General features: G+C 66.7%; 3 protein-coding genes across 3 annotated transcripts; 1 reads left to right on the top strand and 2 right to left on the bottom strand.

The window, feature by feature from the left end:
- Positions 1-27: 27 nt before the first annotated feature.
- On the bottom strand, positions 28-1209 carry NDUFAF3 (NADH:ubiquinone oxidoreductase complex assembly factor 3). Its single transcript, XM_074550512.1, is given in 5 exon segments — positions 28-271; positions 401-501; positions 645-711; positions 797-989; positions 1067-1209. Coding segments are annotated over 5 exon segments (579 nt in total). The 5' UTR covers positions 1165-1209; the 3' UTR covers positions 28-151.
- Positions 1210-4646: 3437 nt separating this feature from the next.
- On the top strand, positions 4647-8557 carry DALRD3 (DALR anticodon binding domain containing 3). Its single transcript, XM_074550506.1, has 13 exons — positions 4647-4863; positions 4990-5282; positions 5363-5634; positions 5837-5895; positions 5993-6115; positions 6233-6303; positions 6404-6462; positions 6763-6845; positions 6946-7069; positions 7157-7215; positions 7321-7434; positions 7657-7725; positions 7911-8557. The coding sequence occupies exons 1-13, from the start codon at positions 4687-4689 to the stop codon at positions 8028-8030; spliced, it is 1623 nt and encodes a 540-aa protein (XP_074406607.1). The 5' UTR covers positions 4647-4686; the 3' UTR covers positions 8031-8557.
- Positions 8558-9168: 611 nt separating this feature from the next.
- On the bottom strand, positions 9169-13353 carry WDR6 (WD repeat domain 6). The gene is made up of 6 exons (XM_074550502.1): positions 13227-13353; positions 10738-13153; positions 10362-10457; positions 10050-10166; positions 9740-9858; positions 9169-9659 (listed from the first exon to the last, which is right to left on the bottom strand). Exons 1-6 carry the CDS (start codon positions 13291-13293, stop codon positions 9169-9171), a joined length of 3306 nt encoding a protein of 1101 aa, XP_074406603.1. The 5' UTR covers positions 13294-13353.
- Positions 13354-13369: the final 16 nt, after the last annotated feature.

Genomic DNA, 13369 nt, shown 5'->3' with positions numbered 1-13369 from the left:
GGAGGCCAACAAGCCAGAGACTGCAGGGAGGAGGTAAGCCCATGTATTTTATATCTCTCCTATGTGCAGAGCCATCACTGAGCCAACATCTCCACAGTTCACCATGGAGCAGTGACCCTCGGGGGCTTCAGGCAGGCAGGGGAGGAACCACTCAGCCCCTGGGCACGGCAGGCAGTGCCCACACGGCTCAGGTGCCCCGCGGGGGGATGAGCCCAGCAGCCACCACGCGCCCTTCATTCATCAGGAAGTTGAAGGTTGCACATGCATTCGCCTGTGAATAGAAAAGGGAGTGAGTGAAGCTCCAGCCCTCAGAAAGGAGAAGGGAGACTCGGCCCTTCCCCACATGGCACATGACCCCCTCCCTCCCTCTCAATGGGGCGCTGCCTGGGCTCGCCATTACCGTGTCCTGCACCTCCACAGCAATCCCGCGCTCTCGCATCTGCTTCATCATGGCAGGGTGCAGCCGCTCCACCCTGTCCCCTGTGCCCAGCACCAGGATCTCTGCAAGCAGGGCAAGACAAGGGTGGGCAGGGCAGCACTGGAGCTGCCTCGGCCCAGAGCTGCCCTTCCTGCGGGCACCAGTGGCTCCCGCGCAGCCACCCCGACAGGAGCCCCAAGGGGGAGCAGCCCGCGCCGCTCTGTACCTATCTGGGGCTCCAGCAGCCGGAACAGCGACAGACTCTCGAGCGAGATGTCCCGGTGGGAGCCAACCTGCGGGGACACGGCGCCCGTTGATGGTGGCTGCCCCCGGCGCGCGGTGGCCCCGGCAGCCCCGGCCCCGCCGCCCGGCACTCACGTTCCACTGGAGGATGCTGCGGGGCAGAACGGCGCAGGGCCCCACCACCAGGTCTCCGCTGATGGTGAAGCCGCGGGTGCTGTAGCCCTCGATGAACATGATGTTGGGGGACTCCGGCTCCAGCACCATCACCCGCGTCCGCTGGTACATCTCATCGTCCGCCGGAGTGAGCCGGTGACCCCGGTACGGCGCTCTGCGGGGAGAGTGAGCAGCTGGGACACGGGGGACCCACGGACACGTCCCAGACACCCTGCGGCATCCCACAGGCACCTCCCCCGGTCGCAGGGCAGCGGCGGTGCCGGTTGCCGGTGCCGGTACCTGCCCGCCGCCCGCCCCACCGCCGGCACGAGCCGCCGCAGCGCCGCCATGGCCGCGACCCCGCCGGAACCGCCGGGCGGCCCCGCCCCCGCCGCTACCGCCCCCCTGCGGCCGGGGCCGGGACAGCGCCACCGGGGGAGCGGGATTGGAGCGGGGCTGCCGGGAGCCCTCGGGGTCCCCCCGCCCGGGGTCCTGAGGGACGGGAGGGCGGCGACACTCACACACCCGCTGCCTCCGGGCCCCGGCGCGCCCCGACCTGCAGAGCCCAGGTGGGCGCCGGAGCGAAACCGAAAGCGGCCGGTGGCGGGGCGGTAGCGGCACGGCGGGAGAGGGGTGCGGGGTGTCCCGTTGGAGCCTTCCCGCCCCCGCCGCCCTGACCCCGCCGCCAGGAGGGGCTGCGGACCGGCCCGGGCTGCTGTGCCGAACGCTGCGGGGCCGGAGGTGAGAGGGGAGCGGGCGGCTCCCTCGGCGGGATAGAGCGGGCCCGGGTCTCGGCTGCGCTCCTGGCCCAGCCCTGCCGGTGCCCCTGGGCTGCCCCAGGCTCGGCACGGCGCCCCGGTTCCCCGTGTGCCCTGCTGCGGGCGGCCGGTGCCAGTCGTGGCTGAACGCCCGGAGCCGCCGCCGCACCTTCCGCTGCACTCTCACCCTCCTCCTGCCGCGCTCGGTGCGGCCGGTGGCACTACGGGCTCAGAGGTGCCCTGGGACGGGGGACCCGCGTCCCCCACCTGTGTCACCCCCCTGGGCCAGCCGTGGCCTGACATTGCGGGGGCCACTGGGAAGCTCCCTGGCGGTGCGGCGGAGCATTTCCCGCCACCGTGCCGTGCCGGAGGCATCAGGAATTCCCACAGCCGGCAGCCTCGGCCAGGGCAGGGTCTCCGGGATCCCCGGGCAGCACCGCGGGAGCTCCGCACGGGGCCGGTGGGGTTCCCCACGCGGTTTGAGTTCCCCCCATGCCCCTCGCCGGGGCGGGGGCCGGAGGCGCTGGCAGCGGCGGGGCCGGGCCGGGCCGTGCCGCCTCTAGGCGCAGGTGCCGGGGCAGGTGCCCTCCCTCGGGGACGGCTCATGTTTCCGGGCCCCGTCGGGGGTTGATGGGCTGGCACCAGTTGCTCCAGCCCCACCGGGGCTTTGTTCGGAGCCGTTTCCTTTTGGCTCGGCCGTGCCGCCCTCCCCTTGGCACCCGGCCCGCGGCGCGGGGGGAGCCGGCAGCACAACCCCGGTCTCTGCCGGCACCCCCGATCACAACGGCCCGGCCGTGGCTCCCACTCACCTCCTCCGCCCCGCTCCCCGCCGGTAAGTCGCCCTCTCCCCTCCTGGCCCACCGACTGCCCCAGGCTCGGGGTGGCATGGCCGTGGTGCCCGTGCCCATCCCTCCGCGGCGCCAGCGCGGGCAACGGAATCCCAAAAGCAGCTGTTCTCGCTGTGCCCAGCTGCCCTGGGGTTTCGTTACCCGCGCTCCCGCCACCGCCTCGCCGCACGCCCCCCACGCCACCCCTGCCCACCTGCCCGTGCTGGGCAAGAGCCGCGTGTCCCACTGCAACCCTGCCGGGGCTGGGGCAGCGCTTGGGCCACGCTGGGAGACGAAGGGGGTGTCAGGATGGGGGATCGCCCGTGCCCAGCCTCGTGGCTCAGCCCTGCACCGGGCTGGGGGGCGCTTCTGTTTCTTGTGCCCCCAATAGCTAAAAATAGCAGCTGGCTTCCTGGGAGAGTGTGGGGAGCACGGCTGCTTGGCCACAGCGTGAATGTGGTGCAGGCTGTGACACTGCCAAACTTCCTGCCCATGCCGGCTCTCCCTGGCCCTCGCAGCACCCCAGTCCCTGCAGGGATGGCAGGATCCAGCCCCTGAGAGAGAGATGGCTTTGGAATGACACGATCACTCCCGCTGAGCCAGCAGCCAGAGAGCCATCGGGGATGTCGTGTCTTTCCAAAGCTCTTTCGGCGCCTCCGAGAGCTCTCCCCAGGCCAGTGCGCTGCCGGGGCCCACGTGGGCGGCCTGCGGGACGCCCTGGGGATGTGGACGGATCCAGCCTGGACCCAGCTCGAGTGGTGACACAAGGTCCAGCCAGTCCCCCTGGCCGGGCAGGGTCCTGGGCAGCTCCTGCCCTGCGGACAGTCAGCAGTTGGTCTGGTGTGAGCAGCGATTCTCAGATCACCTCTTGGCTGTGGGTGGTGCAGGGAGCACCCCACCATGGCACGGCCGGGGAACTTGTTCTCACTTCTGCCCTGGGGCTGCAGATTCTCACTGGCTGTGGCTGCAGCCCTGGGGCTCCAGAGCTGCCTGAGGAGCCCCAAAGGCAGTTGTTGCATTCCTGGAAGAGCCCATGCAGCAGGATCTGCCCTCACCCTGCTCCCCCCCCCCTTTTCCCCCACCACACAAGCCCTGGAGGAACCGGTTTGGGCCCTGCGGGCAGAGCTCCTTCCTTTCCCCGCACCCCCCACCTGCCTACCAGGGAGGGCAGGAAGGGCACAGCAGACAGGGAGGTCCCTAACTCTGTGCTGTGGTGGGGTTTGGTGCTTCCTGCTCCTGTCAGTCAGGCTTGGTGCCATGGGGCTGGGGCTGTGCTGGGCCCTTGCCCTGTCCCCAGTTCAGCAGCCACTGGCACACTTGTCAGGGAGCTGGCCAGCACTGAGCTCTCTGTCAGATCTGCGCTTCAACCATTGCTGTGGAGCAGCTCAGCTCTGCAGATGTAATCAAGACCACGATGGCGTGATCTAATCGCTTCCACTTCCTTCTTCCTGGGGCTGATAAGCAGGACACTGCTCATGTGCTGGACAGGAGAGCAGCCTTCTGGGGCAGGCCCAGGGAACATGGCAGGGCGTGCACACACAGCTGCTCATTGTTGTGCCACACAGAAGCCATGCTGCAGGCACATGGGTGCTGCTGATGTTCCTCAGCCATGGTGTCAGAGTCCAGCCAAGCCCTGGGGCTCATCTGGACAGGCTGGACTGCCCAGCCAGGGCCTGCCAGTGACACCATGCCCACAGCTGGGGTCTGCCTCACACACTCCAGCCCATCCAAACCTCCTTTCCCACCACAGTTCAGGCCCTGGACCTGCTCCCAGGGCCCCTTTGTTGTCCCCAGCAGCCCAGGGACTGCCAGGCTGTGCTCTGGGCTGGGCCATGCACATGGCTGTGCTGCACTCTCTGCCCCAAGCAGCCCTTTCTGCCCAGGCCTCTCTGACCCTGGCACGGTCTCTGGCTCCTGCTCCCACTCGGCTCCTGCGGGTTTTAGGTCTGGGCTCCCCAGTTTTGGAGAAGAGAGGACACCACTCCTACACGCCTCAGAGTGACACCATCGCCCCGCTGGGGTGAGGCTGAGCGGGACTGACACCCTCTCGGGCTATTCGGGGTGCCGGCTTGCAGCCCCGTGGTCCTGCCCTGACACACCCATCATGGCGGCGCCCGCTGCCCGCCACACCCACCATGGCGGCTCCGCGCCCGTCCCCCCAAGATGGCCGCCCTGCCCGGCCAAGGCGCCCGTCACCAAGATGGCCGCCCGGGAGCGCCGCACGCATCATGACGGCCTTCTGGGAGATGCGTGACGTCACTTCCCGTTGCGGTGGCGGAAGCGCGCGATGGGCGAGGAGATGGACAGGGGCCGCCCGGGGGTGGCGGCGACGCTGCGGGCGCTGAACGGGGCCCTGGGGCGGCCCGCCGCGCTCTGGGTGAAAGAGAGCGGCGCCCGCAACCTGCGCCACCGGGACTTCCTGGCGCCGCGGGCCGCGCTGAGCGCCGCCTTTCCCGGCGGGCAGGTAGGCCGCGGCGGCGCGGGCAGGGCTGGCTCGGGAGCGGGATTTGCGGGAGCGGTTTGATGGGGCCGGGGCTGGAGCCGTCCTGTGCCCGTGCAGCCCGGACCGCTCCTCGCCCTCCGCCCGCAGGTGCCCCCCGAGGCCGTGTCGGCGGTGCCGTCGCTGCGGGGCCCGGCGGTGCTGCCGCTGCGGGTCTGCCGGCAGACGCCGGCGGGGCTGGCGGTGCAGGTGCACCGGCCCGAGGCCTTCCAGCGCCTGCTGGGGGCTCTGCCCGGCCCGCCCGCCCCCGCCGCGGGGCCGCGCACGGGCTGCGTGGTGCTGCACTGCCCGGCCCTGCGCAGCAGCCCCGCGGCCCTGCGGCCCCGCCACCTCCGCTCCGTCCTGCTGGCCGACCACCTGGCCCAGCTGCTGCGCGCCCAGGGGTGAGTGCTCCGGCCCGTGCTGCTCCCGGCCCCGCCGCAGCGCCCGCTGCTCCCAGCGCCTGCCTCGCCCTCTCCCGCAGGGTCGACGTGCGCCTGGTCCCTGCCCTCAGCGAGGAGAGGAGCTGGGACGTCCTGCGGCAGCTCCGCGTCTGCTGGCCCTCCGGCTCCGGCGGCTCTGCCCTCGCTGATGCCATCTCGGCCTTGAAGGCAGCGCTAGGCCGGTGCCCCTGTGCCACAGCCTGCGAGCAGGGGCCAGGCACAGCCGAGGGTGTCATCTCTAAGGTGCACCTGAAGAGCTTCGTGGAGCAGCAGGGCTTGCTGGGCTATGACCCCAATCTAGATGTGCTTCTCGGTGAGCCTCACATGTACAGCAGCTCAGGTGTGGCAGTGGGGGTGGAATGGGTGCAAACAGACCTGTTTCCTTGCAAGGTAGGGTGGTAGACACAGATGGCTCGCCCCTCTTGTTCTCCTTCAGTCTGGTTTGATGCTATGGCAGACCCGATGCTGGAGGGTGGAGAACGCCGTGTCCCACTGTGTGTCCCTCCTTCTTTCAGTGACAGAGAGGACACTGCAGTCCTTGGCTGAGCTGCAGGAAGCTGTTCTGCAGTGCCCAGTGAGTGACCCCACAGCACTGCCCACCTCTCGCCTCCCAAGTGTCCCTTCCTTCTGGCAGGCAATGGGATTGAGCTCCCTGTTGTGCTCTGCTGCAGGCCAAAGGCCAGAGCAGTTGCTGCAGCATCGTGCACGTGGTGAACTGTGAGGAGGAATTCCAACAGCAGCAGCTGGATGTGCTCTGGAGAATTTTGGATCCGGGAGCCCACACAGCTTTGCAGGTGAGCAAGAGCAACCTGACCCTTCTCAGTGTGGCCCCCAGCATCCATCCTTGGCTCTAGGTGTAGAACAGGGCTGGATTTCACTCAGTTCCCAGCCTCAGCCTCTCTGTCTTTCAGAAACACCTTGTCTGCGGGCCAGTGAAGGTGACCAACCCCTCATCACCCATTGGGGCAGACCAGTACTTCCAGTAAGTTGCTGTGCAGGGCACCTGCTGCTTTCTCTGCTGCTAAGGCTCCCTGTGGTCCAGCTCAGCCCACAGCAGGTGGCTCTGTCTGTGTTTGTCCCAGGCTCCGGAAGCGCCAGATGTATGAGGCCTCCGTGATCAAGTATGGGGAGCTTGCACAAGGTGAGAGCTGGGGCTCCATGGGGATGCAGCTCCATCCCATCTTCATTGCTCCCATGAGTCCACAGCTGGGGGGGCTGCACCTGCAGGGTGCTCCTTCTCCCCTCCAGGACCGAGCCAGGGGTTGCCCTCGCTTTGGGAAGGCATCTGAACATCCAGGGCGCTGGCACAGAGCAGCTCCTGATGGGAGCCAGGGCTGGTGCTGTGGTGGTCCTCAACCAGGGGTGTCCTGCCTGGGTGCTGGGGGTATCAGTACGTGGGAATGGAGCAAGCTGTGCATGATGGCACCTACATTCTCCACAGATGAGGCCTGGACAGAGGTGATTGATACCCTGACAGTGGCTGCCATCAGGTTTGAGATGCTGAGCACTGCTCACCGGAGTCAGGTAGGACAGTGGCTTGCATGGTGCCAGGGCTGGCTGGCAGGCTGTGGGAAGAGTAGATCTGTGCTGAGCAGCCTGGACTGTGGCTTCTCTCTGCCCTCAGATCACCCTGGACCTGGAGAACAACAGCATCTCCACAAAGGGAACAAAGAGTGGTGCCTTTGTGATGTACAACTGTGCCCGGCTGGCCACACTCTTCAGCACCTTTCAGCGGGCTGTGGAGCAGGGTGAGCACCAGCCCCAGCACCTCCTCTGACAGCCACTGCTGGAGCCACAGGGCCTTCTTTGGGCACAACAGTCTCCCTGCTTTCCAGGCACATACCCACCTCTGCCACCAGTGTCTGAACTGAACTTCTCCTGCCTCCGAGAAGAGGTGAGTGCTGAGACAAGGAATGGGGGGATCTGTGCACCCTCGGCTCTGGTGATTGATGCTATGGCCCCGGAGGATCTGACACTTAGATTTGTAATCCCTTCACAGGGTGAATGGCTCCTGCTCTTCAACTATCTCCTGCCCTTCCCTGAAGTCCTGCAGCAGGCAGCACAGCTGTCCCCACCCTCCAAGGGGATCCGGATCACTGCCAGCACAGAGACAGTAAGTGCCATGTGCCACAGCACCCATGGATGCTGCTCCAGCAGGCCCAGCCCAGGGCAAAGCTTCAGGCCAACAGGTGCTGCCCCTTGGTGAGCAACACAGGGACAGTGCTGAGAGAATAGATGGCCATGCCCCTGGGGAAGTTCCTGCTTTGCTTGGGGTGGGTGAGGGCCCAAGACCAGCCAGAATTCACTGTGCCATGAGAATGTTTCTGCCTTGTAGGTGTGCAAGTTTCTGATCCAGCTCAGCATGGATTTCAGCTCCTACTACAACCGGGTGCACATCCTGGGGGTGAGTTAGGTGTGCCAGCCTCAGTCTTGTGCCCCTTTAATCCTTTAGGGGCTGCACTGCTCCTGGGGGGCAGCCATGTGGGGAATGGTGCCAGGAGTGTGATGGCCCCCTGTCCCATCCTCCAGGGGAGCACAGGCAGCAGTGTGCCAAGGGGCAGTTTGGCCAAGCTGCCTTTCTCCCTGCAGGAGCCGTTCCCTCATCTCTTTGACCAGATGTTTGCTCGCCTCCAGCTGCTGGGAGCAGTGAGGGATGTGTTCCACAGCGCCCTGGCAACCCTGCACCTCCCTCCCCTCAGCCAGATCTGAGCCACCCCTGAAGAGCTGGACCGTGGTGTGACAGTCACCTACACACCACACCTTGGCAGGAGAACAGGGCACACTGTCCTGGCAGGGCAAGGGCTGCTCCAGTGGCAGGCAAGGCACAGTTCAGCCCCATGGAGGCATTTCCTTCCCATGGTGTTTGGGGATTGGTCTGTGCTCTCTGCAGCTGTGCCCAGTGTGGGACATGGATGCCCCTCCACATTCACACCAGCAGAAGGGAAAAGGGCTCCCATGGCACCCCAGAAAGATGGGCTGGGAGTACTGGGGAGGTGGCAGCAGGGACCAGTCACCACAAAGACAGACAAATGCCAACTTCACTTCCCTCAAAACTTTATTGAAAGGTGCTCCGTGCTGGCAGGGAGCTCCTGAGGCTCCTGGTTCCTGTTGGGCTCTGAGCCAGGCCCCAGTATTGGGGTCCAATACACTTGTTGCTGGACAACCCTTCTATGTGTCTGACCTCAGGGTTGTTTGTCTTTCCTTCCTTTCTTTGGTCTGACTGTCCTGGATCCTGCTGCTATGCAGGAAAAACCCACTTGGCCTGAGGGGGGTGGTATTTGTGGGCAGCCCAGCCACTCCCACCCCATGCCACAAGGGTGTTGCTGTGGAGGATCGGTGTCCCTGTGGATTTCAGCTCTGCAGGGTCAAGACTGTCACACAGGGCTTTGTCTGTGGACACGCAAGGCTAAAGCACAGCGTGTGTCACACCAGTCCTTGACCCTTCCTGGCCTCCTCGGGCTCTCAAGCTCCCAGGGCTGGGCCATATCCTCAGTGCCCTCCCAAGGTTCCTCTCTAAAACCAAGACTGGAAAGCTGACATTGGTCCTTCACACCTTGCAGAGAAGAGCTGCTCTTGGGCAGCAGGGGCTAACTGCCCCACTTCCTTACTGCATGGGGAAGCCCTAGGCTTGTCTGGAGGGATCACATCTGCCTTCTTCCCAGAGACCACTGGCCTCAAGCACCACAACCATGGCATGTGCCTGAAGGAGCCAAGTATGCCTGTCCCCTCAGGACAAGACACACAAGTGTGCAGGCTGGAGGCAGGGACCACAGCGATGGGCAAAGCCCAAGTGCAGGGTACCCTCTGAATGCAGGCAGGGATCTGGGTGTGTCACACACCTGCCCCATTAGTGAGGAGCCTCTTGTGGAGGAGGTTTGGAGCAGGCTGTGCCACACAGCATCTCCAGGCCCTGCCCACAGAGCACGCAGTAGTAGCGCAGCTCACCCCCAGCCTCCTCCACCTCCCAGCAGTCGAGCTCAGCTAGGTCAGGCACGTGGAAGAAGGTGGTGCTGAGCGGCACCAGCTCTCCTGGGCAGCGGTTCCACAGCGTCAGGCGCTGGTCCACTGAGGCCGAGAGCAGCAGGTCTGGCCGCAGCACGCGGATCCCCGTCACATGGGCAGCGTGGGCACAGGGCCTGCACACCCGCTCCAGGAGCCGCAGGCAGGTCCCTGCCGTGCCCTCAGCCCTGCCCAGGGCTACCTCCAGCAGGCAGACGTGGATGGAGCCATCGTCGCTGCCGCTGGCCACCAGGTACCGTCCCTCGGGCGTCTCTCGGATGTGGAGGCTGTTGACGCCGCAGCTGTGCGCCATGACCGTGACCAGCGGGGCCTCCAGGGCTGGGAACATGGGCTGGGTCACGAGAGCAATGCTCACCTTTTCAGAGGGAGCACAAGAGCTGCTGGGCAGCAGCACTCACCCAAGGGCTGCATCTCTCCCTCTGCTTGGTGCAGGGCGTCTGCTGCATCCTTGATGGGGCCAGTGATGTCCCAAAAGGCAATGCTGCCATCAGTGGCTGCGCTGCACAGGAGGTGCCTCCTAGAATGGGGGGTGCAGAGGGAGTCTCTGGCTGCAGCCCTGGGGGTCCCCACTGAGATCCGTGGAAGTGGCAGAGCAGCCCCCAGGGATTAACTTCTCCCTTCCCTCTGCCTGCTCAGCTGCCAGCACTCTGCAAGGACAGACATTTCTCCCCAGAGCCCATCAATTGCAGCCCAGCATTCAGGGCTCACCTCTCTCCTCCTGCCCCTGTGTGCAGGATCGCTTCCACCTTCAGCACACAGCGCTGGTGGTGAAATGACTCTGCCACCAGCACCAACTTCCGAGCAGCCTCCAGCAGCCCAAAGATCCTGTAATGGAGCAGAGGCCAGTTGGCTGTGGGAGAGTAGGAGCTTCTGGCTCCACTGCCACATTTCTCACCATGCCCTGTCTTATGGCCAGCTCAGAGCAGGCCACATCCCATGGCAGCAGCCTCCTGTTTTGAGCCTGCTCTGCTGCCATCACCAGCTCCATTCTCCCTGCCAGGCCCCATGATGGCTCCTCACCGGACTGATCCATCACTGCAGGCAGCAGCCAGGAATTTCCAGGGTGTTGGCATCTGCTTGGTGCTCGTCCCAGGCACAAATGACAGGGACATGTACCTGCAGCAAAGACACAACATTCACCAACACCTCTGTGGCCCCATGGAGGTGGGTGGCCCAGGAGAGCAGCCCTGAGCCTTTCCCTAACACCAAAAGCCCCTTGAGACCCACAGGGCACTGTACACCAGGAATCACACACGAAGCCACGCTGGCCCTGTCTGCCTCAGCTGAACCTGCAGCTGCACAGAGCAGGTAGTCCAGTGGAGGCCCGTGCAGTTCTCAACACCCTCCCACACTGTGATCACTACTAATCCTGCCTTGGGCAGTCCCTGATCATCACCTCGTCTCTGGGTCCATCTTGACAAGCTTGTGCCTGTTCTTCTTCTTCTCCCAATGCTTGTCCAGCCGGTGGGAGGCCACGTGCATGACCTGGCAGGCCACAGCACTCTGAGCCGCCGTGTCCCCAGTGCACAGCAGCCGGTAGCACTCGATCTGTGCACGGCCACCAGCAGAGAAGAGCAGGGCAGACAAGCCCTCATCACCAAGGCCCTCATCTCCAGGTCCCATGGCGAATGCCAACGTCCTCACACTGGAAATGTGGTCACTGAGGCGGGCAAGGGGCACAGCTGCCCGAGAGTTCTCACTGAGCACCAGGACACAGGTCGTGGTGTCCTCACTGCCGGTGACAAACACGTTAACGGTGGCACAGCCGGGCACCTGCACAGCCCCCAGGCGCCGCACGCAGGTGATCTCCCGCCCGTGCAGGGATTCCAGCAGCACCTGCTGCTCGCAGGGCTCGGCCTCACGGTGGTACAGCATCACATCCCCAGACTTGATAAAGGCGAACACCTCGGCCGAGGGGCTGCTGCAGTAGCTCCAGGAGCGATGCCCGCCCCCGCAGGGGATGCAGTGCATGTTCTCGCCGGTCCTGCTGCTCCACACCACGAAGTTGTCAGCGTGAAAGCCCAGCACAAGCAGGTTCCCATCCGAGGTGAAGTGCAGCTCCTCAATCCATTGCAGCCCTTTGCAGGGCCTGTGCTTCTGCAGGACCTCCAGCTGCTGGTTCTGCAGGCGGAGCTGGCGGTAGACACCATCCCGGCCCGTGCTGTAAATGTAGCCCTTGTGGATGCTCACCGAGGTAACTCCTGTCTTCCCGTGGAGTCCAAAGAGCACTGTCAGTGGGGACTCAAGAGGAAGAGCCTCTTTGTGCAAAAAGCAAGAGGGCTCCAGCTCATTGCTGGAGTCCTCAACAACGGGGTCAGTGCCACCATTGACAATGCTGGTGCTTTCTGCAGCCCACCCCGAGGAGCTGCTGCAAGGAAAGAGGAGGAGGGAGCCCCGGCGGTCCCCACAGACCAGGAGTCCTTCCTGGGGCAAGAAGGCGGCACAGGTGTGCCAGCGCTGCTTGCAGGGGGGCAGCAGGTATCGACCCATGAGCCGCACCCAGGGAGCCTGCCCGGGGCGGTGGGTGACATCCAGCCACAGCATCTCCCCGTCGGGACCAGAGGCCAGAAGAGCAGCAGCGGTGTCGGGGGGCAGCCCGGGACGGGGGGCCCAGCTCAGCCCGTGCACGGCCCCCTCGAACAGCGTGAGCTCGGTGGCGGCCCCAGGGCGGCTCAAGGCGAAAAGGAGGAGGCGCCCGTCGCCGCCGGCCACGGCGCAGAGCGTCTCGTCCCATCCGTGCAGCGGGGCGGCCGCCAGCACGGCGCGGGGCCCGCTGGTGGCGGGGTGCAGCACCGGCGTCCAGCAACCCTGAGCCACCTCGAATGCCGCCAGCCCGCCCGCCTCGTCCAGCACCAGCACCCGCTGCGGCCCCACCAGCAGCACGGCCCGCGGCCGCTCCCGGGCCCCCAGCGCTGCAACCGCAGGGCCCGCCGCTGTAGCCTCCCGCCGGGGCTGCCAGAGCCGGACGCCGCCGTCGTCGCCGCCCGTGGCCACGCGGCCGCCAGCGGGGCGCAGGGCCAGGGCGCGCAGGGCCCCGCGGTGCCCGCGCCGCGCCCGCCGCACGGTGCCGCCGCCGCCCCACTCCAGGCAGGCGCCGTCCTCCCCGGCGCTGACCGGGAGCGGCCCCCGCAGCACCACGGCGGCCACTCGCGCCCCGTGCCCGTAGCACACCAGCAGGCAGGTGCCGGCCCCGTCCCCGCCGCCCAACTCGCCCACGGCCCACAGCCGCACGCTGCGGTCTTCGGAGGCGGAGGCGAGCAGTCCCCGCGACGCCGCGTAGCAGAGCGCCAGCACCGCGCCCCGGTGCCCGCACAGCTGACGGTGCGGGGCCGCGGCCGCCGCCGCCCGCCACACCACCACGTTCCCCATCGCCGTGCCGGCCGCCAGCGCCAGCCGCCCCCAGCTCATCCCCGCCAGCACGGCGCAGCGCAGCGCCCCGGCCCCGCCACAGCTCGCCTGCCGCAGCCAGCGCCCGCCGCCCCACCACTCGTAGAGCGCCACGGTCCCGCCGCCCAGCGCCAGCGCCAGCCGCCCGCCCGCCGCCCAGCGCGCCTCCCACACCCGCGCCCGGAGCTCGCGCGCGGCCCCGCCGCCGCACGCCGCCAGCAGCGGCCCAGCGCCCGCTCCGCCGCGCCGCACCGCCAGCACGGCCAGCCAGCGCCCGCCGAACACCGCTACTCGCGCCACCGGCCCGGGCCCCGGCTCGGTCCGCAGCCCCTGCACGCTGGCCTCACGCAGCACGCTCCGCCGGCCCGCCGCCGCCGCCGGCCCGCCGCCGCTCAGCCGAAACGCCACCACCTCCGGGCCTGTACCTGCGAGACACCGCGTCAGCAGCTGCCGCTAGCCCCGCCGCCCGCCCCGGTCCGGTCCGGTCCCGGCGCTCACCCGCCAGCAGCACATCCCCCGCGAACTCTAGCGCGGTCACCGGGGCCACCAGAGCCACCGACTCCATCTTGGCCGCACCAACCCCGCCCCCCCAGCGCTCATTGGCCGAGTCCCACGTGGCCCCGCCCCGCCCCCGCCCATTG

This window comes from Zonotrichia albicollis, chromosome 12 (genome assembly GCF_047830755.1).
Source record: "Zonotrichia albicollis isolate bZonAlb1 chromosome 12, bZonAlb1.hap1, whole genome shotgun sequence".
Taxonomy (NCBI): domain Eukaryota; kingdom Metazoa; phylum Chordata; class Aves; order Passeriformes; family Passerellidae; genus Zonotrichia; species Zonotrichia albicollis.
This window is presented reverse-complemented; position numbering and strand designations above follow the sequence as displayed.

Bases quoted from the DNA above. Each gene is read 5' to 3' on its own strand.
- DALRD3 (XM_074550506.1), top strand. From the start codon at position 4,687: ATGGGCGAGGAGATGGACAGGGGCCGCCCGGGGGTGGCGGCGACGCTG. The intron at 5,283-5,362 runs GTGAGTGCTCCG...CCTCTCCCGCAG, and splicing joins CAGCTGCTGCGCGCCCAGGG to GGTCGACGTGCGCCTGGTCC. The intron at 5,635-5,836 runs GTGAGCCTCACA...TCCTTCTTTCAG, and splicing joins CAATCTAGATGTGCTTCTCG to TGACAGAGAGGACACTGCAG.
- WDR6 (XM_074550502.1), bottom strand. From the start codon at position 13,293: ATGGAGTCGGTGGCTCTGGTGGCCCCGGTGACCGCGCTAGAGTTCGCG. The intron at 9,859-10,049 runs GTGAGCCCTGAA...CCCCCATTCTAG, and splicing joins ACAGGGGCAGGAGGAGAGAG to GAGGCACCTCCTGTGCAGCG. The intron at 9,660-9,739 runs GTGAGTGCTGCT...CCATGTTCCCAG, and splicing joins GGGAGAGATGCAGCCCTTGG to CCCTGGAGGCCCCGCTGGTC.